Raw genomic sequence first — 27,521 nt, 5'->3', positions numbered from 1 at the left:
AAATGCATTTATTAGTTTGGCTGAGGTTTCTGTTTGTTCCAACCCTAATAAAACTGATCACAATCATTGTCCCTAGAATCTTGTATATCATGAAAAGGCAATTCCTCTTCCTAACCTGAAGATGTAGAATCAATCATAAAATTATCTCTGAAAATCGCTTATATGTAAAGCTCTTTTAGTTTTGTTTTAATTTGGGAAAAAAGAGATACTAATATAATATGTAAATCTTCCTTCTGAAGCAATGACAAATCTTTCAAACTGCAAATAGCTTCCGTAACAGTATGAAACAATTTCAGGAAAAATGAAAAAACTCATTCTAATCAAATGACTTTACAGATATGTTCCACTTCTAGTTCTTCAAAGTACCTCACAATTTGATAAGTTATAGATATCATGTCAAATTTCAGGTTATTCAGCTTTTGTTTGGCATAATATCCATGAAAGGAAATAAAAGCTAATCAACAAAATTATTAAAAGTATTAATTAAAGATAACAAATAACTTATAAATAATAAAATGATTTACTGCTGCCACTGGCAAACACAACATAGCAAGTTTTTCTAAAAGTACTTTTATATAAGGACTTAAATGTGATGCATTAATAAAAGGACAATGGTAGACTGGAAGATGGATTAAACTCAATTTGAAGATTTGGTTCAAGGTTTAGGTGAATATTTAGGGGTAGTCCATGAACAGGTCACTAAAACCTCTCTTACTCCAGTTTTCTTTGAGTAAGTAAAATGGAAATAATGCCTGACCTTATTACAACCCTATATGACTGCTCAGAAGACCAAATGAAAGAATGAATGAGTGCTATTTACCTATCAAGTATTATCAGTACTCCTAATTCCTTAGATAGTCTTAAAACTTCATTAAAAAAAGCTTTAGTAATTAAAAACAGTAGTTTTCACTGACCTCCTTCTTTCGGTTCTTCAGCATATTCTGAAATTTGGACAGCTCTTTCTCTTGTTCTCCTTTAATGCGTTTGGCTTCATCGCGCAAGCGATTTGTATGCTCTTGTTCCAGGCGTTCGATAGTCTGTTTCTGCTGTTTTTCTAGATTCTCAATTTCCTGGTCATATTGTCGCTTTTTACTCTGTAAAACAATATAGCTCAAGATGATTTAATTTTTCTGTCACCCATGTTAACTCCTTATAGTAGAGATCTTTCCTAAGAGAACATAACTAGTACTTAAATTTAGTAATGTGCTTTAATCTTTACAATACTGAAAAAAGTCAAATGCACTAAAATATGTTATGAAAATTCTAAAAAAAAATTGAGTTCATTTTTTTCTAACATGGAAAAGTTTTTTCTACTTTATTTATTTATGAGAGACAGGGTCTCACTCTGTCACCCAGGCTGGAGTGCCATGGCACAATTACAGTTCATGCAGCCTCGACCTCCTGGATTCAAACAATCCTCCTGCTTCAGCCTCCCAGGTAGCTGGGACTATAGGTGCATGCCACCATGCCCAGCATTTTTCTGGAGAGATGGGGCTATCACTATGTTGTCTAGGCTGGTCTCTCGGCTCAAGCAATCCTCCTGCCTGGGTTTCCCAAAATACTGGTATTACAGGCATGAGCCACTGTGCCTGGTCTTTTTTTTTTTTTTTTTTTTCTATTATACTAGTAAAATGTTTAAAGTTTTTTTCTTTTCTGTTTTTTTGTTTTGTTTTCCTTTTTGAGACAGGGTCTCCCTCTGATACACAGGCTGGAGTATAGTGGGCAATCTCTGCTCACTGAGACCTCCTCCGCCTCCCAGGTTCAAATTATTCTCACGCCTCAGCCTCCTAAGTAGCTGGAATTACAGGCACGTGCCACCAATGCCTTGCCTTTTTTTTTTTTTTTTTTTTTGTATTTTTAGTAGAGATGGGATTTTACCATGTTTGCCAGGCTGGTCTCAAACTCCTGGCCTCAAGTGATCTGCCCGCTTTGGCCTCCCAAAGTACTAGGATTACAGGCGTGACCACTGTGCCTGACCCAAAATTTGTTTTCTATTGTACTAGCAGAAAGTTGAAAGTTTTTAGGTTGTCCAGAATAATAACCAGTTGTTGTGAAGTAGTAAAGCAAATTAGAAAAATTTCTATATTTATCCAATAAAATTTTTGATAAAGAGCTTATATGAAGTCTACTTTAATAATATTAATATATCACCATTATTTAATAAGATTACTTGTAATTCTCAGATTTACTCTTCCGCATAAAGATTCTTAAAATAAACATCTTATTCTATTGGAACAGATCTTTTGGAATTATAAATCTACTCTTTCAATAAGACTCCTGTTTATATAATAGTAACACTACTTTTGCATATAGGAATAGTTAAATATTTGTAATGGATGCTTTCTTTTTTAAAAAATTGAAAAGCAAAACATTTTAGAAAGTATGGTGGGGGAGACATACAATTTTTATAAGGTTTCGGAAAATAATATAAGTACTATAAAAATATTCCATGAGAACAAGTTCATTATTTTCTTAGGAAATCTGTTAAGATCCAACACATTTAATCAACAACCCCACAGTTCACCAAACAATCTTTATCAATTAAAATTACAAGACAACACAAGACTACATGCAAAACATAAATTCCGTAACATTTCAAATGATACTTTTACTAACCTACATTAAGGCAGTCAGTCAACATAAAGTACAAAAATTCTGTATTACATTACTAATTCCTTTTCCAACTTTGGACACAAAGCAAACACTGAAGGACTCAGTGACAGCTACCCTAGACTAGTCAGCACTATTTTCTCTAGCAGCAGTAAATAAAGATGTGGAGGCTTAACTGTAGAGCCAGAGAATAAAGTGCATTTTTTAAAAGCCCCTGAGGAGCCCTAGGTTTGAAGGCAACCACTCTAAACTGACTTAAATCTTGGATTCCAAATCTGAAAGATTGAATTAAAGCACTGAAAAATTATCCAGCAATAGGCAGATCTAGGAACTCTGTTTATTGGCTTCATGATTTAAGGTTTTCATGAGAGAAAAATAAAACAACCCATCATATCATAAACCAGCTTGAGGTAGCCTGGGATAGAAAATCCTGTGGCCGGGCGCGGTGGCTCACGCCTGTAATCCCAGCACTCTGGGAGGCCAAGGTGGGTGGATCACAAGGTCAAGAGATCGAGATCATCCTGGTCAACATGGTGAAACCCCGTCTCTACTAAAAATACAAAAAATTAGCTGGGCATGGTGGCGCGTGCCTGTAATCCCAACTACTCAGGAGGTTGAGGCAGGAGAATTGCTTGAACCCAGGAGGCGGAGGTTGCGGTGAGCCGAGATCGCGCCATTGCACTCCAGCCTGGGTAACAAGAGCAAAACTCCGTCTCAAAAAAAAAAAAAAAGAAAATCCTTTAAAAAAAAAAAAAAAGAAGAAGAAGAACCTAAATAAATAAATAAAAGGCATCCAGAACACCAAAAGGATAAAAGCACCAGAAATAAATCACAAAGCTAGAGAAATCTGGCAATCAGAGAACAAGTTCTACAACCAGGTAATTTTTTCTTAAAATTCACTAATGTCATTACTAACAAAAAATGGTATACAAATCAGACTTTACCATCATTTCCTGCTCAAAGCGCCGGAAAATTTGTTCTCGTTGTTGCTGTAGTTTGCTATTTAGCTGTTGCTGAGCTCTTTGCTCTTCTTTTTGAAGAAATCTTAATTCCCGAAGTTCCTGACGTCTGATAAAATTTAATGGTAATGATATAGAAGACAGCAAAAATTATACTTCTAAAACATATTTTTTTAAAGCTTTAAAAATTTTTTCAAGTGGAATGGTAGTAAAAGAATAATAAAAAATTGGCCAATAATTTACACTCATTCCTCTATTCTACTGACTTTTCAGAGACTGAAAAGAGGTCACAAACCAGTTTTAATTATGTTGTTTCTCTACTCACCTAAGAAACCTCAATTCTTCAGTTTTGGAATCACTGTCTGTAACTATCTTTGACGTTGTTACACTCACTTCTACACCATCAACAATAAATTTGCGTGTTTTCTTCAATGTTTTCTTTTGTCGTCTTGTTTCCTGAGTGAGATTTTATTTTAGTTAGGCTTTGTACAGGGAATACTGGGGATAGAAAACATTTTCTTCTTTTTTCAAACAAAACAACTCAGGAGCCATGCAGACTACATATAGAAAGTATAAATATGAAGCAACAGACTCATCTGTGGAACCAGTTATATCACCTTAAATGTTATCCGACTTACATGTCTTTACAGACGAAATCAAATTTTTTCGAAGTCAAAGTATGTATTTTGATCATGTTCATGTATAGCTTTTAATAAGCAATTCACATTAACTAATCAGTAGAACTTTCACGTTATCCTTTTTTTTCTCCATCTTTTCACTTTGTAGTTTCTCAGATACCTCTGCTTTTTCACTGACAAAACAATTACAAATGAATTCCTGGGGCTCACCCCTTTAAAAATCTAAACTGACAGGTCTGAGGGTAGCTAGAAATCTATTTTTCTGAAAAAGCTCTCAGGTAATTTTTAAACACTGCCAGCACTGGAAATCAATATCTATTTCATCAGTATCAATAATATCAACGGCCTTCCCTCCATCTCAGGCCAGAAATATATATATGATTTTAGGGTTACCAGAAACACAGTGCCTCTACTGCATCTCAAAAGAACCAGATTTGGCTGCTAGGTATGGCCTAAAATTCTTGATTATCAAGACTAAATTCTGTATTCCTCAACTGGTATCCAAAAACATTTAAATGCAAACAGAAATAACAAAAGTATAAGACTTCTACAAATACATTTTGGTAAACAAATGAACTGTTCAGGGCAAATACTGGGTTTTGATATAGAAGGGTTAGAAGGCAGAAGGAACAAAAACAGAATATGAAAATACTGAACTCAAAATGCATCCGAATTTTAAGTAGTTTCTCTTTGGCACCTTCCAATCACCTTCCTGCAACCTCTCGTCTTACTGTTCTCATCTCCAGAGTTCCAGGATCCTCATACTCTTCTTCCTGAGACCAGGACTATGGCACCCTACCCAGGATTCCTCTAAAATCTAAAGTTGACACACTCCAAAAAATACACCTACCTACACCTTAACCTCCAAACTTCACATTTCTTCAGCTCCTACTAAAAGTTCAATAATATCTCCTTTATTCTCATACAAGTTATGTGCATTTTTAAAAGAGGCTGATTATTAAGTCAGTGAATGAATTTCAGATTGGTGGTATTTCAGTCAGTGAAACAAAGTAAACCGAAAAAAAAAAAAGAAAATCCAAGCAATGTATGTAACAATTTGGGGCAGTTAGGTAGGCTGATCACTCATGCCCTGCAGTCCCATCCACATCAGTTTTCCTATGTTGTTCCTGCTTTTCTGTCTTCTCTTCTGCAACTATCAACCCAGAGGGTCTAAGAAGTATTTTCCAAGGTGCAGCCCACAGCTCACCTGCATCAGAATTCCATGGAATCTTCTGCTACAAATATTGGTTCTTGGGACCCACTCCAGACTTCAACATAGCTCCCCCTGGTAACTCCTAAGCATAAAAGCTCCAAGTGTTCTGGGCTTTAGTGTCTGTTTTGTTTTCCCCACAATGGTTCTTGTGGCAGCAGCAATGTCTGTGACTGTGACTATACGGACCACTGGTAAATCAAGGATTGTTACACCCTAATGTGCTTAAAAAGAGACCATTCTTTCAATTTCTAATTCTCTCATATATTGCTGATTCTTACTAATGTTGCATCTAGATATGTTCAATAAAGAACCTAACCACACCAAGCAACCATATTATACTGTTTATCTGTTTCAGCTTTGCAAAAACAGGTAGATCCTACCACAAAATTTAAAGAAGATTACATCCAGAATCTCCTCGGTTCTTTTCAATTAATTGCTTTCATAGGCTGTAAGAATTTATATGGTTAATACTACACTGATTTAATGCTGTTTTATTTTCAAGACATCAGTTTCACATAAACTCTGAATTGAGAAAATGACAAAGGAAATCCCAAACAATGACTCATGTACACTTACTTGTAAAGATATTGATCCACTGTCTTTAGTTTTACTTAGGAAGCTAGAGATGGATAAATTCAAGTCAATGCTGCTAGTATCAGCAGTGGAACCAGTTCCTGAATCAGTATCATTTTCCTTTGGATTCTCAGATTCTGGTGGCAGAATAGTTTCAGTTTTTGATAAAGAACCTACTTCTCCTTTATTTTCCCCATTGTCAGAGTTGATATGAATACTGGGTATCAGAACAGGCTGAGGTTCACTGGGCTGTGAAACTGCAGTAACGTGAGGTTCTGTTTTAACTGACACTTCACGTGGAATTTCTTTTTTCTCTTTATTTATCTGAGCAGTGACTTTAGGAGCATCCTGGATTTCACTTCCTAAAGCCTTCTGGTCAGTATCAGCCACCACACTTCTGACCTCTATTTCTTCAATGCTACTTGATTCAGTAATTTCTTCAACTTCACTTGTTCCTGGTTCCTCACTGATGTCCATTATGTTCTCTGAACTGTTTATTACTTGTTCCTTATTTTTATTTTCTTCTCTTTCATTTGTTTCAACTATTTCTTTAATAGGAACTTCCTTAGCACCACCAGCCTCAGGATCCACCATGGGCTTATTAATTAATTTCTGGTCTACTTCGACCACTTCTTTCTCATCATTACTGTGCGTATCCTCAGCACTGTCTTCATCCGCTTTCTGAGCCACATCTGCTGCCTCATATGATCCTATCACATCACTTGTATTGCTGATCACATCTTTCTGAGTTTTGGCGTCTTTCTCCAATTTCTCTTGAGTGTCTTCCTTTATAAGCCCAACTTCACTATCAACTGCCTGAATACTTGCCTCTTTTTCTCCAGTCTCTTCAGAAACAAAATCTACTGTTTGCAAAATAGTATCTTTAATTTCTTCAGATTGTGTAAGCCTATTTTCAAACACCTGTTGCTTTTCCTGATCCTTTTCTAACTCAGATTTTTTATTATGTTCAATATCTGTTTCTAAGGTTATCATTATATTATTCTCTTTTCCTTCACTGACTGAATTAATGTCCATAGTTTCTTGGTCTTCTGTGTCAGGCAGATTTTCAAACTTGGGCCTCTTCTCCTCTCTCTCATTCTCCTTGATTACTGCTGTTCTGTCATGGAGTTCAGTCACTGCTTCTAACTGAGCATCAGTAACATGTTCATTAATACCCTCCAAAGCCTTTTCAGGTTCATCAGTGGTGGGCTTTTCATTAAGAATTTTACTGTTGAGTTTATCTTCAGAGTTATTACGTTCTGTTTTCTCTGAGACAGATTCCAAAATACAAGCATTTTGTGAAAGTTTATCTTCTTCAGAGCTGGCAATACTGAGGTCAGAAGAGGCACGTTTACTTGCAGGTATTGGCTAAAAAAGATTTTATATATTTTTAGTGTTAAAACAGGATTTCAAGAGTGACCAAAACAAAGTTTACAGACATACAATGATTTAAAATCTTTATCCAGTAAATCTTGCTGAATTAAAGAATTCACAATTCTTCCGGTAAGAAATATAACAAAAATGAGCCAGGTGCAGTGGCTCACACCTGTAATCCCAACACTTTTGGGAGGCAAAGGTGGGCGGATCACCTAAGGTCAGAAGTTCAAGATCAGCCTAGCCAACATGGTAAAACCCCGTCTCTACTAAAAATACAAAAATTAGTTGGGTGTGGTGGCGCATGCCTGTGGTCCCAGCTATTCAGGAGGCTGAGGCATGAGAACCACTTGAACCTGGGAGGCAGAGGTTGTGGTAAGCCTAGATCACTCCACTGCACTCCAGCCTGAGCAACAGAGCAAGACTCTATCTCAAAAAAAAAAGAAAATATAACAAAAATATGCAGCAAGGAGCAACCTTGCTACTAACCTTCACATCGAAATTTAAAGATTTTGTACTGCCACCCATCAATCCTTAGATATAGGTGCAACTACAGCTCAAAACCCAACTCTAAAAATTAACTAAATGAAATTTCTTTCCTAAATACTGACCAGAGAATTATCTGTTTCCTCCTCTTCATCTTCTTCTTTGCCATCTTCAACTTCTTCTGTTACTTCAGCCTTCGCCTCTGCAATCAATTCTCGGATGGGTTTGTTGGAATCAACAGTAACAAAGGGATGCTGTTGATTATTAAAAAGAATATACTCAACAACTGGAATATTTACTACTAAACTAAGTTTCAAACACACACAACACACATTCTTATGTGGTAAAAATATGAACATGTGCGCCGGGCGCGGTGGCTCAAGCCTGTAATCCCAGCACTTTGCGAGGCCGAGGCGGGCGGATCACGAGGTCAAGAGATCGAGACCATCCTGGTCAACATGGTGAAACCCCGTCTTTACTAAAAATACAAAAAATTAGCTGGGCATGGTGGTGCGTAATCCCAGCTACTCCGGAGGCTGAGGCAGGAGAATTGCCTGAACCCAGGAGGCGGAGGTTGCGGTGAGCCGAGATCGCGCCATTGCACTCCAGCCTGGGTAACAAGAGCGAAACTCCGTCTTAAAAAAAAAAAAAAAAAAAAAAAAAATATGAACATGTGGGCAGGAAAATGACAGACAACTTCAGATAATGCTACATATGAGAAAGAAAGAGGGGAGGGGGCTTGAGCAAAAGCAAAAGCAGGGACTGCCTACAACTGGATCTGTACATTTTTAAGAATCTGAAGCAAATTTGTCAAAAATGGTAAAAACTGTTATATCTGGGTAGTAGGTATATGTACTTTCTGTACGCTTGAAAATTTCATAATCAAAAATTTTAATTGAAATTTAAAGCAAGCTTCAAGTCAGTACATTATTATTTTTTTCTTTGTTTCTTTTTAGACAGAGTCTCACTCTGTCACCCAGAGTGGAATGCAGTGGTGCGATCTTGGCTCATTTCCCAACCTCTGCCTCTTGGTTCAAGTGATTCTCCAGCCTCAGCCTCCCAAGTAGCTGGGATTATAGGTGGGCGCTACCATGCCCAGCTAATTTTTCTATTTTTAATAGAGAAAGGGTTTCACTATATTGACCAGGCTGGGCTTGAACTCCTGACCTCAGATGATCCGCCCGCCTTGGCCTCCCAAAGTGCTGGGATTATAAGCATGAGCCATCACACCTGGCCTCATTATCACTTCTTAAAAAGTAACAATTTCTATAAACCCTATCAAAGCCCTCAAAATTATAAAAAGCTTTAGAGTTCTGTTAAAAGTATCTACAAACCCCTGTATTTTTGACATGGTTCTAATACTGTTGAGACTAAGAAGACATTTTATTCATCTCCTTATATTCAACATTTAACAGTGTCTGTCACAGACTAAGAGCTTTGAATGTGGGGGTAACAAAATAATTAACAAAGTGTGTTCCAGTGATATACTTACTGCACACAACAAAGCAATTTTTTACAGCTTTATTCCCCCAGATAAATAGGTCAACCTAAAACACTGTGATGCAGGAGTTACATAATAATCCAATCTAACAGTAATTGCCTCAAGATTGGTCATTTTATTTGCCCACCTATAAAATTAATTGACAAGTTTGTATTTAACATATTACAAGTAGTCCTTTTATAAAGCAAAACTAAATTTACCCAATCACTTTATTTTTTTTTTTTTTTTTTGAGACGGAGTTTCGCTCTTGTTGCCCAGGCTGGAGTGCAATGGCGTGATCTCAGCTCACCGCAACCTCCACCTCCTGGGCTCACGCAATTCTCCTGCCTCAGCCTCCTGAGTAGCTGGGATTACAGGCACGCGCCACCACGCCCAGCTAGTTTTTTGTATTTTTAGTAGAGACGGGGTTTCACCATGTTGACCAGGATGGTCTCGATCTCTGGACCTCGTGATCCACCCGCCTCGGCCTCCCAAAGTGCTGGGATTACAGGCTTGAGCCACCGCGCCCGGCCTTACCCAATCACTTTAACAACATTTTTAAGTCAACAATATTTACTATTTATCCTCACTGTAAGACTTTCCCCTGTCCCTAAAGAGCCTGCTTTCTAGTAATTAGAGAGACATAATGAAAATACCAAAATGAAAATAAAACTGAATCAAAAAAGTGCAGGAGGAATGACGTTTCACCTGAATGCCTGTTGGTACCAGCAGCACTTATTTTTGTAAAGCAAATGTTAACTACTGCCATTTTGACTCTCCACAGGAAAACTTAGGTGGAAAGAAAGCACACTGACTATGAAATAATATTCTTAAAGAGATGTTAAAATAATTATTTGCTGTTGACATATTCTCTTACCTGCAGTAGCTGAGATGTAGTCCACCTGGCATCCACATTCTTTTCTAAGCATTTCTTTAGAAAGTCCTTAAAATTTGAAGACCTTTAAAATAAATTTTAATAATAACATTCTATTTTACTTTGTTGTTAATCAAATCAAACAAAACTCTTTGATAAGTTATTTTTAAATTTCATTACATATGCAACAGTATTAATTCAACATTTAAAAAACTAGTTGGCCGGGCGAGGTGGCTCACGCCTGTAATCCCAGCACTTTGGAAGGCTGAGGCAGGTGGCGGTCACGAGATTGAGATTGAGGTCACGAGGTCAAGAGATTGAGACCATCCTGGCCAACACCGTGAAACCCCGTCTGTACGAAAAATACAAAAATTAGCCAGGCATGGTGGCATGCACCTGTGGTCCCAGCTACTCGGGAGGCTGTGGTGGAAAAATCGCTTGAACCCAGCAGGCAGAGGTTGCAGTGAGCCGAGATTGCGCCACTACACTCCAGCCTGGTAATAGAGCAAGACTCCATCTCAAAAAAAAAAAACCAGTTGAGACTATTAAGATTTTATAAAACTTATTTGATCTGTAAATACATGTAGACATATATGTAAGTAGGTACACAGTCACTGAGACACAGCCATATATTCACAAGTACGCCAAAAAACACAAAATTTCTTCTAATAAATTTCACAAATATAGATTAATCTATATGCCTCACTTCTTCATAGTACAGAAAATACCCTTCTCATGCAAAACTCAAATCATTCATATTTTCAGATACATGGAAGAAGTGAGCTAAAGAGTTTTAATGGTCCTTAAGAGAAATATGCCAAAAATTACTTTTCTAATTCACATAGTCTTTATTTAAATACTCTTGGAAAATTGTGAGAATATAACAAGTTTTGCTTCCTAGTTTCTTATTAAGCTTTTTTAAAGAATATTTTACCATCTTGATGGCTGTGCTAATGTAGGTGGCTCAGATTTTGCTATTTTTAGCAACACTCGCATTGGATTTAATTCATGATGAGGTGGTTCTATCTCAGCCATTTCTATTAAGGTGATACCCAGGGACCAAACATCAGCTTTGTAATCATAGGGTCTGTCCTTAGATGTTTCACACATGACTACTTCAGGAGCCATCCTATGAAGACAGATAATTAAAAGATGTTTAAGAACAGTGACTGCAAACCACATAGCATAATCAACTATGTGGACAAAATTCATGAGTAATTATATCTGCTGACATGACTAATACTGTAAATTCTTAAAACTGAATACATACCAATAAGGTGTACCAATAAAGGAATCTCTTCTTTGAATTGTCCTCGTGTTTTTAGCTGATACTCCAAAATCCGCTTGAAACACATAATCATAACAAAGCATTAATGAGAACTTTTAAGCATTGTTCAATGGGGAGAAAAAGCATTTCAAGTCTTTAATAAGGCCAATCCTATTAAAGAGTAAGTAAAACAGAAAGAAAAAAAAATCTGTCTCTCATCTTAATCTTGACCATCTCTTTCTACCATCTCCCCCAAAAAACTGCCAAAGATCCCATCATTAAATATTTAATGCCACATCTTCAGATGACAAATTCTTCAAAACTGAAAATAAAAATTGTACATTTTAATGCACACCAGTATATCCACTTCAGAACAAATGCCAACTAGTGCTACATGGCACAATTAAATTAAGAGTTATTAACATTTTTTCTATAGTGTGAAAAATAGAAATTATACTAAAGCAACCTTTATGACAGCATATGTCTTGCTAACTTCCTCATAAAATTATAATGCCAAGAAAAGATTGGGAACCTTATGTTTTCTGATTTAAATTATAGTGAACAGTAACGTTACAGCTTTTTCAGTTGTTAAATCTCACCTTTTCAGCCTGGAGTTCAGACAACATTAACAGCGACATAAAATTGCTATTGCCGCATAATTTACCTCATGCCATAAATGCACAAATTTTTTAAGTTTCACATTTGATGCCACAATTCTCAAAGTTGAATAAGTACCAAAATTTCAGTATTTGATGCTCATGCCTAGCACAGAGTACAAACTCAATAAATCGTAGCTACTATTAGCCATATTCAGAATTCTAACCTTTGTCATTTTTGTTGTAGAACTGTTAAAGGTCAAACAATTCTTCCTGAATTACTTTTATCTATTATATGGTTCTTGGGGATAAGATTGTTCTATATATCTGTGTTGCAAAAACGGAAGGTTCGCTGGAGTTATTTGTAAATTAACAAAACAGAAATTACAAATATTTCAACTGTCAACTCGATATTTTAGAATTCCTAAACCTTCAGTATATTAATATTTAAGGTATACATTATTTTACACAAGTATGTCCCTATATTCAAATAAATTTCAATATATTTACAGAAAAATATGCCCAAAAATGGATCAAAACTGTAACATCCTATTTTAAATAAGCCAGGGCACTTTAAAAATGACGAAAAACATAAAACGGCAATGTAAGTCAATTAGAAAAACTCTGAAAAGGCGACAAAACTCAAGAAAAAATAAAGAAAAAAAATCATTTTAGAAACAAAGACTAAACTAGGGAAGGCAGAAGCAAATAACACAACATATTCATCATACCCATTACGACTTCACGCCCAGTAGGACGCCTATTCTTTTTTAAAAAGCACAGAGAGTAGTAAGTATTGACAAGCATGTAGAGAAGCTTGAAGCCTACTGCCTTCCTGTTAGAAATGTAAAATGATGCAGTTGCTGTGGAGAAGAGCATGGCTATCCCTCAAAAAAATTAAACATAGAATTACCATATAATTCAGCAATTCCACTTCTGGATACATACTTAAAAGAACTAAAAGCAGACAGGAGGACAAACATTTGTACGCCAATAGTCAGAGCAGTATTATGCACAGTAGTCAAAAAGTGAAAGCAACCCAAGTGCCCACTGATGGATGAATGGAGAAACAAAATGTGGTATGTACATACAATGGCATGTTATTCAATCTTAAGAAGGGAAGACATTGTGAAATATGCTACAACATGGGTGAACCTTGAGAACATTATGCTAAGTAAAATATGCCAGTCACAAAAGGACAAATGTTTTATGATTTCACATACAGATGTTACCTAGAGTGGTCAAAATCAAAGAAACTGAAGACAGAAAGGTAGTTGCCAGGAGCTGGGAGGAATGGAAAATGGGGACTAAGTGCTTAATGGGTGTGCACTTTAATTGTTGCCAAATGAAAAGAGGTGTGGAGACAGGTGATGGTAATGGTTGTATAATAATGGGAATGAACTTAATGCCACAGAATCATACACTTAAAAATGATCAAGGCTGGGAGCCTGTAATTCCAGCACTTTGAGAGGCTGAGTTAGGCCAAGGTCAAGAGATCGAGATCATCCTGGCCAACACGGTGAAACCCCATTTCTACTAAAAATATAAAAATTAGCTGGGCATGGTGGCACAGGCCTGCAGTCCCAGCTACTCAGGAGGCTGAGGCAGGAGAATTGCTTGAATCCAGGAGGAGGAGGTTGCAGTGAGCCGAGATTGTGCTACTCCACTCCAGCCTGGCAATAGAGTGAGACTCTGCCTCAAAAAAAAAATAAAAAAGATCAAAAAGGTTAATTTTGTTGTGTATATCTTCCTACAATAAAAAAGAAAGCTAAAAAACAATGTGAGAAAAAGTTACAAACATGGATAGTCAAAGACCCAACAAATAATAAAAGTCTCTAAAGCAGCAAGTCAATGCAAAGGAACAGAACAAATGCTCAGGTCTATTAACACCAGAAAACTTTCCCGGCAGGGGGAAAGAAGGCACGTGAATATTGTAAGAACATAATATTTATTAGAAAAGACGGGTCAATCTATTTGGCTTTTTAAAAAAAGAAAAAACCTGGCCAGGAGCGGTGGTGCATGTGTGTAATCCCAGCACTTTGGGAGGCTGAGGCAGGCAGATCACTTGAGGTTGGGAGTTCAAGACCAACCTGACCAACATGGAGAAACCCTGCCTCTATTAAAAACACAAAATTGCGCCGGGCGCGGTGGCTCAAGCCTGTAATCCCAGCACTTTGGGAGGCCGAGGCGGGTGGATCACGAGGTCAAGAGATCGAGACCATCCTGGTCAACATGGTGAAACCCCGTCTCTACTAAAGGTGCAAAAAATTAGTTGGGCATGGTGGCGCGTGCCTGTAATCCCAGCTACTCCGGAGGCTGAGGCAGGAGAATTGCCTGAACCCAGGAGGCGGAGGTTGCGGTGAGCCGAGATCGTGCCATTGCACTCCAGCCTGGGTAACAAGAGCGAAACTCCGTCTCAAAAAAAAAAAAAAAAAAAAAAAAAAAAATTAGCTGGGCTTGGTGGCACAGGCCTGTAATCCCAGCTACTCAGGAGGCTGAGGCAGGATAACCACTTGAACCCAAGAGGTGGAAGCTGCAGTGAGCTGAGATTGCGCCATTGCACTCCAGCCTGGGCAACAAGAGTAAAACTCTGTCTCAAAACAAACAAACAAACAAACAAAAAACTGTAGCATCTAAGCAAAAAGAGCAAATGACTTACAATGGAGAAAAAAATCAGATTATCAGACTATTCAATAGCAACACTTCATGACCTGAAGAAGACAAATTTACCCTCACTGTAAGACATTTTTAATTAATTAGTTCATGGTCCCTGTCACCAAGGAGCTTACTTTCTAGTAATTGGAGAGACATAATGAAAATACCAAAATGAAAAGAACATACATTTCAGATGCTGAAGGAAAGAAATGTGTGCCAGGGATTTGTTATCTAGCAAAACTAACCTTCAAGTATAAAGGGTACAACTGTTACCGCTATATAAGAATTCAGAGAGCCCTTTCAGAGGAATCTATCTAAAACTGAGCTTCAGATAACCAACATGACCAAAGAGACATCAACATGAGGAGTGGTGATGAGCATTACACATAGAAATGAGGGTTAATTCCTGTAAGTCGGTTAAAAAAAAAAAAAAGAAAGAAAGAAAGAAATGAGGGTTAAAATGAATTATGAGATGTCCTAAGTCTATCAATGTTCTTGAGAACCAGAACTCTCAATAAAGAAGAAAGGAGATGCACATGTATTACAGAAGTTACATTTTAAAAGGCTTTATCCTGAATTTGAGTAGGAAATACATAGGAACTCTTGAGGGGTCTTAGCTCTGCTCTTTGAAAAGTCCTAGAACAATGGCCAATATAGAAAACTGAAGGTATCTCTTACACCCAGATTGTGGTCTTGAAATACTATACCCTACTAAAAAGAAACTAGGGCTTCTTGCGCGGGGGGGGGTGGCTCAAGCCTGTAATCCCAGCACTTTGGGAGGCCGAGGCGGGTGGATCACGAGGTCAAGAGATCGAGATCATCCTGGTCAACATGGTGAAATCCCGTCTCTACTAAAAATACAAAAAAATTAGCTGGGCATGGTGGCGCGTGCCTGTAATCCCAGCTACTCAGGAGGTTGAGGCAGGAGAATTGCCTGAACCCAGGGAGTGGAGGTTGCGGTGAGCCAAGATCGCGCCATTGCACTCCAGCCTGGGTAACAAGAGTGAAACTCCACCTCAAAAAAAAAAAAAGAAAGAAAGAAAGAAAGAAACCAGGGCTTCTTGAAGAAATGGCTAATTACACTGGGTGCAGTGGCTCACACCTGTAATTCCTGCACTTTGGGAGGCTGAGGCCGGCAGGTCACTTCAGGCCAGGAGTTACAGACCAGCTTGGTCAACATGGCGAAACCCCACCTCTACTAAAAAACAAAAATTAGCTGGGCATGGCGGTGCATGCCTGTAATCCCAGCTACTCAGGAGGCTGAGGCATGAGAATTGCTTGAACTCAGGAGATGGAGGTTGCAGTGAGCCAAGAACGACCACTGCACTCCAGCCTGGGCAACAGAGCAAGACTCTGTCTCAAAAAAAAAAAAAAGAAAAAAAAAGAAAGAAGAAATGGCTAGTTACAGAAAACAGGAAATACACAGATGAGCCTGTAACATCTCAGAATTGTCAAGTAAGCTATCAAAGATAACTAGTCCTATCAAAAAAGACTAACAAGCCAACACAAACAGGACCCTACTGATTAAAGATAGAACAATGTGAGCTTCAGTAAGAATAAAAACTTCAATAGACTTGAAACCCACCAAATAAAATTAAATCCAAGAACTAACAATATTTTTTAAAATACTGGTCACCAACTGAGGATAAGAAAGAACCAATTCATTATCTTCATTATTAATTTTATAATGAGTGAAAATAATGAACTAATTGGTGTTTATATCAAAATCATTATCAAAAATAAATGAAAATAATATAATGAAATTCACTTTGTAACCCCAAAAGACAGGTGTGTAGGCACTAAGCCTCAATAGCTGCTAACAACAAAAAACGGCACAAAGTAGACACGATGTGCTTCCAGTGAGAGAATGCAAAACCACCTAGAAGTCTTGCCAAAGGATCAGGCTTGAGACTGATCAAGTCTTTGAATTCATCGGCCAAACTGAAGGAAATACAGACAGGCACTTTAATCTTCAGGAGTATGAACAGTAAAATGCAGTTTGAGGGAAACACTACAGGCCAAACAGCCCAGGTCCCATGGATCATTTTTCTTAGTGTTTCTTTCATTATTAGCCCCTCTAAGGCGTCATTTTAAACCCTTTTTCCACAACATCCCTCCTCCCATAAAATTGTAATGCCACAAATATAGCGTTATACCTCTTCATGTACTTGTGGGTCTTTGGAAGGTCACAACCCACTGTAATGTATAAGGTGTTTTTGGCCCCAAAGAACCAATTTTTGCCCTCATCCCCCCGATTAAGCATGCCGCAATATAAAGAAAAGAAAGGAATGGGGTAAGGCCTGTAAGTTAAAAGACTTAAAAAAATCCCAAGTTTTATATGGGCAAGTTTAAACCCTAACATCTAGAGATGAATACTGGGTGAATGAGCCAAAAAGAAACACAAGGAAGAAAATAATAGAAATAAAAGTCAAGATAAAGTGTGGAGACGAGAAGGGCAGTGACAGTCGAGACGGGTACATGGAAGAGCTTCTGGGGTGCCTGTCAAAGTTCTACTTTTTGATCTAGGTAGTGACTACAAGGTTATGTCTAGTATCAAAGCAAAGCTACACAATTACTGGTGTGGTTTTCCACATCTGTATTTATTTCACAATCAAAAGGTTAAAATTCACTTTGGGAGGCCAAGGCAGGAGAATCACTTGCACCCAGGAGTTCGAGACCAGCCTGGTCGACAGAGCAAGACCTCATCTCTACAAAAAATTTTTAAAAATTAGCCAGGCATGGTGGTACATGCCTGCAGTTCCAGCTACTAGGGAGGATGAGGTGGAAGTATCCCTTGAGCCCAGCAGTTCAAGGCTACAGTAAGCTATGATCACACTACCACACTCCAACGAGGGCAACAGAGCAAGATTCCATTAAAAAATAAAAATAAAAAATAAAATTTAGTATACCATCTGTTTAGATGTCTTGACAAAGTGAAGTGAAATGACTATAATCTCTGGTATCGACTTGGCTTTTGAATATATTTTGTCCTTTGAATAGCCTTCCAAAATACACAAATTTGGACTTCATCTCTATACTTTAAAAAAAATTCCTACCTTGGGTACACTTAATGAGGGCCATATCTTCCATTTGTTGGTGTATATATGAAATTAACTAATTTCCAATCTAAAACCTACATCTAATTCTTCTTATGAAGGTAACATTTCTTCCCTCAATATAAAGAGTAAAATTAAAAACTGTAGTCCTTATGATTAGGTATTCTCTTCAGAACTAAGATTACTTTGTCGGTTTAGTCAATGTGCTATATCAATAAAATAGAATATAAAACTAAACACAGGGAGAAAAACTCACTAGACATGAGCTTCGAAAATTAAAAAAAAAAACGAGTTAGCAGTTTTATATACTATATTATATTCTAAACATAAAACATTTACAAGTATTAAGTCTACATACAAAAATTTAAAGGAACAAACTTGAAACCAATCTTTAAAAAGCTTGCCTTTTTGAAAATAAAAACTCACTCTTTCTCATCTTCTTTTTAAAGCATTTAATTAGGTGCTGATATTTAGGAATTCCAGAAAAATTAGTATTTATCTAAGAAAGTGTTTTAAAAACTAACATGGAGTTAGTTCTCCATGTTTCACATATTTAAGTAGTAATAAAACCACATTAAGTCACATACATAAAGATGGAAATTTCAGAGCAAAACTTCAAATGTTTTATTTAAATGAGTAACTTACCCAATTTAATATCTCCATCTAAAGTAAAGAGAATGTTGCCAGCCTTTAGATCTCTGTGGATGATCTTATTATCATGTAAGTAGTTCAAAGCATCTAAAGTCTGTTTGCAAACTACTTGTATTTGGGACTCAGTTAATGGTCTCTCGAGTTCTATAAGGAGAAAGTAAAAAAAAAAAAATCTGCTTTTTACACAGCGAAAACATATTAGCAGGCTATAAACCCTTCTGTATGCATCATCACTGTCAAAGATTCTATGCAGTGAATTTATTTTAGAAAAACTAAAAATTAATCTACAAAGATTACTTTCTTGACATGCTCAACATTTCAAGAATTTTACTATAATTATTCAAGAATATAAAAACATAATTGCATCGATTTTTTAACATACTGAACTTTACTCAATAATTACATATATCTGAATGTATATTTATGTATGTTTGAAATTCTTTCATCTTATCAAGCATAATTTAAGACATGAACATAAAGAACAAAAAGTTATTTACCAAGCATCACAGCATCTACTGCTCCACCTGCACAAAATTCAATGAGGATCTGTATGCAAAAAGAAAAAAAAAGCACATGTCTAACACTACATTGAATTTTGAGTTTCAGAATTTTTTCTTCATCTTAGCAAAAAAGATAAATAGCTATCAAATAATCTGTGTTGTGGAAACAATATACTAAACGAAGATTTTGTCAAAAGAGTTACAAATCTCAAACAATACACACTTGAGAAAGCCCACTGTGAAAGTATGGGTAATTTTGTTAATTGTCATTTTTAGTGTCCCTGCTTCTCTAAAACTACCAGGTACAGAATTTTCATTTGGTATAGTATTACATAGCCATTTGGTCACCAATGAAAGATTTTATTACTTATATTTTTAAGGCAACTTGCGCTTTAAATGAACAAATATATATATACATATTTTTAAACTTTATTAAATAGGAATAAGTCCTAAAAATATTTATAGACTTTTTAGTTAAAAAAGAAAGAAAGAAAGAAAGAAAGAAAGAAAACAGAAGAAATACACACACAAAAGCTTCAGATCCTAGTTCAATTATTTCCTACTGATAGGTGCCTATCTTGACTTCCCTGGTAAGCTATAATATCATGTACCTTTCCTCCTTTTTTTTTTTTTTTTTTTTTTGGGACAGAGTTTCGCTCTTGATACCCAGCCTGTGGAGTGCAATGGTGCCATCTTGGCTCACTGCAACGTCCACCTCCTGGGTTCAAGTGATTCTCCTGCCTCAGCCTCCTGAGTAGCTGGGATTATAGAAATGTGTCACCATGCCTGGTTAATTTTGCATTTTTTAATGGAGACGGAGTTTCTCCATGTTGGTCAGGCTGGTCTTGAACTCCTGACTTCAGCTGATCTGCCCGCCTCAGCCTCCCAAAGTGCTGGGATTACAGGTGTTAGCCACTGCGCGCGACCTGTACCTTTCCTTCTTAACCCTTGCTACAGTTGTAATTTTATATTTATTGTGATTATTTGACTAATTAACATTTATGTCTCCCACTAAACCACCCCTCACAGTTGTCTAAGTTTTTATTGTGCAATAGTCCCAAGTAAAGGTCTTATCTGTTTATTAACTAGTCTAGGGGTTCATTTCCATTATAATCTTTGGAAACATTCTGCTACAGCCCTGAACAATGATTTCAGAAAACACATAAATAATAACAATAATTTTAAAAAATAACATTTTAAATTAATTAGGTAGCTTCCTGCCTTTTTTCCCTCAGCATAATACCTTATTTTTTTTACAGGTGCTTGGCAGTTAGAAATTGTTTTCAAATTTGTTACAGTATTTGGAAAATAATTTGGGAGGTAGATCATTACTCATCCTACAGATGAGTAAACAGACTTGTAAAAGTTAACTGACTTATCCAAGTTCCATAAGTGGCAGCACTAGGATAAAAAATATAGACCTTTAGGCATCCAGTCAAGTAATCCTTATACTATTTACTCTTCTCTCTCATAAAACTTTGCTTCTTCCTTCAGGAAGGAAGACTGAAGCTTTGTTTTTAAACGTCCTCTTGATTAAACTTATGTTCGTACAGAACAAGTGACTGACAGGTTATTACAATGAATTAAAAGTTTTGTTTCTATATCTACTTGTGTCTAATATTTTCTAAAAATGAATAAAATTTATACATACAGCTTTAGCCATTAAATCATCCACTAAAGTTGAAGCTGATAATATATGATAAATATTTAACAGTTCTAGTATTTTATGGTTTATTACAAGATGTACAAAAAGTTTAGAATAAAAAATTATAAACAATTTCTAAGAGAAACTTTTAAATGATTAATCTTAAAACAAGACATCTAATTTCATATTTTAGGAAATTTAGGGTTTTTTTGTTGTTGGTTTTTGTTTTTGTTTTTGTTTTTGTTTTTTTAAACAAAGACAGGGTTTCACCATGTTGGCCACGCTGGTCTTGAACTCCTAACCACAGGTGATCCGCCCGCCTCGGCCTCCCAAAGTGCTGAGATTACAGGCGTGAGCCACCACGCCCGGCAAATTTAGTATTCTTAACCAAATGTTTCCACTGGTGGATCCAATGTCAAACAATCATGATGAAACTGTATAACCTGAAACATAAATCTGAAACATAAATCTAACACCTGCTGAAGCTGAGAATAATTTTGTTGTTATTACTCTCTTATCAGCAGATCAACTCTCATTCAAGTGACAAAAGTAACTAAATAGAAAAGACATAAAATAGGTTTTTAACAATTCATAAACATCTCTTTAGGACAATTAACTCATTTTGGCTACTCCTTTAGATCAACAGAAAACACTTACCCAAAGATTGTTCTCATAATAGAAGGCATCTAGAAGCTTGACTATATTTGGGTGATCACAAGATGCTAAAATATCAATCTCTACCATGTAATCTTCAAGTTCTTCTTCAGATTTAGTGTCAATCACTTTTGCAGCAGCTAAAACACTGGTCTCTTTATTCTGGGCCTAAAAATGAAAGTATCAGATATGTCACATTTCAAATGCATCGTTTTCTAATTTTTTATTGCTTTAATAGATTTTAAGTTTTAGAGCAGTTTTAGGTTCACAGCAAAATTGCGTGCAAAGAACAGAAGGTTCTCACGTGCCCCATGCATAACCTCCCTCCCATCAACACTGCATACCAGAGTGATACATCTGTTACAATAATAATGAACCTACATTAACACATCATCACCCCAAGTCCAAACTTTACATTATACTTTGCTGTTGCATCTATAGGTTTCAACAAATGTATAATGGCATGTACCCACCATTATAATATTGTATAGAATAGTTTCACTGCCTTAAAAATCCTCTGTGCTCTGCCTACTCATCCCCTCCTTCCTCCAACCCCTGGCAACCACTGATCTTTTTATTACATCCATAGTTTTGCTTTTGTTTTTTCTAGAATGCCATATACTTGGAATCAGAGTATATACAGACCTTTCTGATTAGCTCTTTCCACTTAGTAATATGTATTTACAGTTCCTTAATGTCTTCATGGCTTGATAACTCACTTTTTTAGCACTGAATAATATTTCATTGTCTGGATATACCACTTTATTTATCCATTCACTTACTTAAGGATATGTTGGTTGTTTCCAAGTTTGTCAATTATGAATAAAGCTTCTATAAACATGTATATGCAGGTTTCTGTGCAGACATGTTTTTCAACTCGCCTGGGTAATAACCAAAGAGTACAACTGCTGGATCATATGGTAAAAGTATGTCTAGTTTTTCTTTGTTTTGTTTTGTTTTGTTTTGTTTTGTTTGAGACGGAGTTTCGCTCTTGTTACCCAGGCTGGAGTGCAATGGCTCGATCTCGGCTCACCGCAACCTCTGCCTCCTGGGTTCAGGCAATTCTCCTGCCTCAGCCTCCTGAGTAGCTGGGATTACAGGCACGCGCCACCATGCCCAGCTAATTTTTTGTATTTTTAGTAGAGACGGGGTTTCACCATGTTGACCAGGATGGTCTCGATCTCTCGACCTTGTGATCCACCCGCCTCGGCCTCCCAAAGTGCGGGGATTACAGGCTTGAGCCACCGCGCCCGGCCGAGAGTATGTCTAGTTTTTTTAAGAAACTGCCAAACTGTCTTCTAAAGTGGCTGAAAAAGTCTGCATACCCACCAGCAATGAATGAGTTCCTGTTGCTCCACATTCTCACCAGCATTTGGGGTTGCCAGCATGCATGGATTTCTCCAGTCTAACAGGTACACAGTAGTATTTGTATCTTGTTTTCAATTTACAATTCCCAATGACATGTGATGTTGAGCATCTTTTCATATACTCGTCAGATCTTTGGTGAGGTGTCTGTCCAAACCTTTTGCCCATCTTTTAACTGAACTATTAGTTTTCTAACTGTTGAGTTTTAAGAGTTCTTTGTATATTCTGGATAACTTTCCTTTATCAAATATGTGTCTTGCAAATATTTTCTCTCAGTCTGTGGCTTGTCTTCTTCTCTCAACATACTGTTTTGAAAAGACGGCCTGCACATAAATACGAATTAATACATACTATGCACTGTGCTAAGGGCTTCATATGCACAGAGGACAGCATTTCAAATCACAGCCTCTGGTGGGTCAGATTGCTAGGAATTCAATTCTGGTTTTGCCACTTACAAGCTGTGTTGCTTGGGGCAATTTACAAAATCCCTGTTTTAGTTTCATCAGTAAAAGTTTCCTACACCTCACAAGTTCATGAGAATTAAGATAACACGTATCTGCCAAGTAAAAAAAAAACACATATAAACACTGAATATAGTATCTGGCATGTACAGAAGGATCAAAAAATGTTAGCTGCAATAACTATTATTATTTAATCCTCACAACCCCATGATATATTATTATCTTTCCTTTTAAGGAGGATATAAATAAGCTTTGAGGGGTTAAAAGGCTTCCCAGGTCATGTAACTAGTAAGAGGCAAAAACAGAATTTAAATTCAGGTCTGTTTCCAAAGCCTTTTCTGTACCTTAATCCATTTATGCCGGAGGTTGCAAAATTTTTTTTGTGAAAAATCAGACATTGGCAATTACCTTGGGCAGTAGGACATAACTCCCACAAACTTAGTGTTCCAATAATGGAACACTAGGCATAATCATTACCCATGAAGGGTGACAAAATACACCACCTCAGACATGTCACTTTGACATAAGGATTACTTTGAGTGAAAGGTGCTTGAAAAATAGCAGATGCAAGAAGGGCATTCTAATCTTCCACCTTTTCTTCCTGAAACTAGGAGATAAAATGTTCCTGTGAAAGATGTCTTCTCTATTCCAGGAGAAAAGAAACATTCTTTGATAGGGAGTAATAGCAAAGAGAACTGTGTACAAACAGACCTTATTAAATTAACAAGGTCTTAATGTTACATGTAGCCTCCGCATATAATATATCTACTTTTCCACAATCGCCTCTCTTTGTCAACCTAACACAAAAGCATGTAGGTTTTGCCATTTCTTTATGACTTCATTTTCTTTTGAGGGCTCTCATGTCACATAAAACTTATACTAAATGTGTATGCTTTTCTCTTCTAATCTATCTTGTGTCAATTTAATTCTCAGGTACTGCAGGGACCCTAAGAGGGTGGAGGCAAAGTTTTACCTCCCCTACGCCCTTTCCAGTCTCCCCATATTTCTATCACTTTGGTCATTTTTCCTTGTTCTTAGTACTTTAACTTTCTCGTTTTCTTTCTTTGGTTGAATAGCTTCTCACCACCATTTATTACAAAGGAAAGGCTTCCAAATACGTAGTAGATACCAGGATCACTTTTTTAACGTTAGGAATCAGATCTTAAAATGCTAATTAGGTTGTTTCTATAAAACATTTTAATAACATCTATCTTAACATCACTTCAGCAAAACTGCACTTATTACATTAAAAAAGATACTAAATTTTTTAAAGCCAACAATAAATGTTTCAATAAATAAATGTCTAAATCTCACTTTATCAGGAGATAATTTATCAGGAGATAACTCTTAATAAAATAATTTCTAATAAAACTCATGTATATACAAAAATATTCATCAAAGCATCATTTGTAATAGAGAAAAAGTGAATATGCCTAAATGACCATTAACAGTAACCTGCTTAAATCATGCAGTACAGTTCTACAATGGAAAATTATGCAGCCACTAAAATTAGTTAACTGATGTCCTAGAGACTTTAAAGATGTTCCTTTTACACACGTGAATGGGCTGGCATAAAGGAAGAAAAATAACTCACACTAGATAATCTTTAAAATTCCTCACAGTAACAAATTCTATCATATATTGATTAAACTAACAATGGTATCATCTGGTTTAATGTAAGTAACAAAAGTTCCATTAGAAAGAATAGTGTCTCAAATTATTGCTTGAAAATAACAGAATGGCCAGGCGCGGTGGCTCACGCCTATAATCCCAGCACTTTGGGAGGCTGAGGCAGGTGAATCACGAGGTCAAGAGATAGAGACCATCCTGGTCAACATGGTGAAATCCTGTCTCTAGTAAAAATACAAAAAAAATTAGCTGGGCATGGTGGTACATGCCTGCAGTCCAAGCTACACGAGAGGCTGAGGCAGGAGAATTGCTTGAACCCAGGAGGCAGAGGTTGTGGTGAGCCGAGATCACGCCATTGCACTCCAGCCTGGGTAACAAGAGTGAAACTCCGTCTCAAAAAAAAAAAAAAAGAAAAGAAAAGAAAATAACATGATTACTCATCAGGATCTGGTTCTAAAGAACTCTAAAAAAACAAAACTGAAATAAATATTTTGTAAGTGTGTGACATTATTCTCTACACGAATATAACTGGGACATAAAGTATTAAAAATAAAAGAGCTTATCTACCTAATATCTAAAGGCATTAAAAACTCTGCACATAAAGGCTTAATGAAATAACTAAACCAGGAGTCTACAACCACGGGGCCACAAACCAGTACCAGTCCACCGCCTGTTAGGAACCAGGCTTCAGAGCAAGAGATGAGCAGCAGGCAAGTGAGTAAAGCTTTATCTGTATTTACAGCCACTCCCCATTGCTCACATTACCACCTGAGCTTTGTCTCCTGTCAGATCAGCAGCAGCATTAGCTTCTCATAGGAGCACGAACCCTAATGTGAACTACAAACCCTACCATGAACTGCGTATGCAAGGGATGCAGGTTGTGTGCTGCTTATGAGAATCTAACATCTGATGATCTGTCACTGTCTCCCATCACCCCAAGACGGGACCATCTAGCTGCAGGAAAACAAGCTCAGGGCTCCCAATGATTCTATACTATGGTGAGTGTATACTTATTTCATATTACAATGTAATAATGATAGAAATAAAGTGTTCAGTAAACATAATGTGCTTGAATCATCCCAAAAACATCCCCCATCCAGTCTGTGGAAAAGTTGTCTTTCATGAAATCAGCCCCTGGTGCTGGAGGATGGGTAACACTGAACTAAATGATATTAAAAACAAGAATGGAATAATAAATACCCAATCTTAATTTAAAAATATAACTTCTGTTTATAAAAAGGTTTTAAGTATCAGTCATGATCACCTAAAAATCACTGTTTTTATTTTCATGAATCATCAATAGAGCTTGGCCACATTACATGAACAAATGAGGGCTGCTGAGAAACATAAGTTGTCTGAATGTTCCATAGTGGTTTCATATTCTAAAAAAATTACACCCTCTTATGTCAGTCTTGTTTTATCAGAAGGTATTCCCTGGGTAGTGAGTACAGGAATAATTTTTAAGCCTTCATTTATTTTATTTCTATATTTCTACATTTTCTAACACTACATAATATTTTACAGTGAAGTAAATATCTTTTAGTAAAATTTTCAGCTGAAAATTGAAAGACCAGCACAGAAAATAGAGATGATTTCAGTCCCGCAGAGGTGTTAGCCCATCAAAGGCCAAAAAAAAAATAAAAATAAAAAAAAAGATAAATATGAAAGGAATAAAAAAAAACAAAGAATAAAAAGAGAAAAAAATTAATCATTGGGATTGTTTCTATCAATAAGGATGATTTCATCTCAAGGCTGAGGTATTCTTCCCCAACCAAAAGAACAACAACATAATTGTCCAGTGCATAACATTTACATATTATTATATGTAATAATTATATTAACATAGTATGTTAATATGCAATCTTATTAATTATATTAATAAAATAATCATCAAATGTAAAAACCAAATAACTGAAATCACCGTTGATAAACATCCACTACAAGGCACTGGTCTGAGCTGCGGAAAACACAAGGACAAAAAACACCCCAGTGAAATGTGCTCTAGAAAAGAAACGCAATACAGCCGTCCCCTCTATCCCCAGGGAATACATCCCAAGACCCCCGGTGGATGCCTGAAACCTTGGATAGTACTAAACCCTATGTATACTTTGTTTTTTCCTCACATACACACCTATGATAAAGTTTAATTTATAAGTTAGCCAGACTAAGAGATTAACAACAATAACAATAAAACAGAACAATTGTAATAAGATACTATAATAAAAATTATGTGAATGTGGTCTCTCAGTACATCTTACTGTACTGCACTCACCTATTTTCAGACTGCAGGTAAATAAAACTGTGGAAGATGAAACCTCAAATAAGGGGGAAGCATTGCATTAAAAAAATAGTAAAAATCTTTTTTGACCAAAAGAGTTGATCTCCTGAAATCCATTCATTCTTCCAACAAACATTTACTGAGTGCCTTCTATACATTAGGTCACTGTTCTAGATGCTGACAATGTACAAACTATGCAAAATCTCTCTGTGCTGGTGGTACTTATTATAATTTCGGGGAGTGGTCAGTCAACAAATAAATAAATTAGCATATCAGCAATTCTTACTGGGAAAAGTAAACTAATAAGAAAGACACGGAGGCTGGGTGTGGTGGCTCATGCCTGGAATCCCAGCACTTTGGAAGGCCGAGGTGGGCAGATCACTTGGGCCCAGGAGTTCAAGACCAGCATGGCAAAATGGCAAAATACCGTCTCTACCAAAAAACATAAAAATTACAATGCCTGTAATCCCAGTTACTCAGGAGGCTCAGGCACAAGAATCACTCAAACCCAGGAGGGAGAAGTTGCAATGAGGAAAGACTGTACCACTGTACTCCTG

General features: G+C 36.7%; 1 protein-coding gene across 2 annotated transcripts in view; it reads right to left on the bottom strand.

Moving 5' to 3' along the window:
- SLK (STE20 like kinase) overlaps positions 1-27,521 on the bottom strand; it is a 62,612-nt gene that overhangs the window by 19,000 nt on the left and 16,091 nt on the right. For both annotated transcript variants that reach the window (XM_003922225.4, XM_003922224.4), the window contains exons 2-12: positions 21,235-21,399; positions 18,930-18,978; positions 18,427-18,576; positions 11,478-11,550; positions 11,142-11,336; positions 10,211-10,292; positions 7,979-8,107; positions 5,997-7,361; positions 3,895-4,025; positions 3,555-3,678; positions 915-1,094 (exon numbers count right to left, since the gene is read on the bottom strand). In XM_003922225.4, coding sequence (XP_003922274.1) covers positions 915-1,094; positions 3,555-3,678; positions 3,895-4,025; positions 5,997-7,361; positions 7,979-8,107; positions 10,211-10,292; positions 11,142-11,336; positions 11,478-11,550; positions 18,427-18,576; positions 18,930-18,978; positions 21,235-21,399 — 2,643 coding nt within the window. The remainder of the gene's footprint in view (positions 1-914; positions 1,095-3,554; positions 3,679-3,894; positions 4,026-5,996; positions 7,362-7,978; positions 8,108-10,210; positions 10,293-11,141; positions 11,337-11,477; positions 11,551-18,426; positions 18,577-18,929; positions 18,979-21,234; positions 21,400-27,521) is intronic.

The sequence above is a fragment of the Saimiri boliviensis genome, chromosome 12 (genome assembly GCF_048565385.1).
Source record: "Saimiri boliviensis isolate mSaiBol1 chromosome 12, mSaiBol1.pri, whole genome shotgun sequence".
NCBI lineage: Eukaryota > Metazoa > Chordata > Mammalia > Primates > Cebidae > Saimiri > Saimiri boliviensis.
Note: the sequence above shows the minus strand (reverse complement) of the source record. Positions and strands in the feature narration are given on the sequence as shown.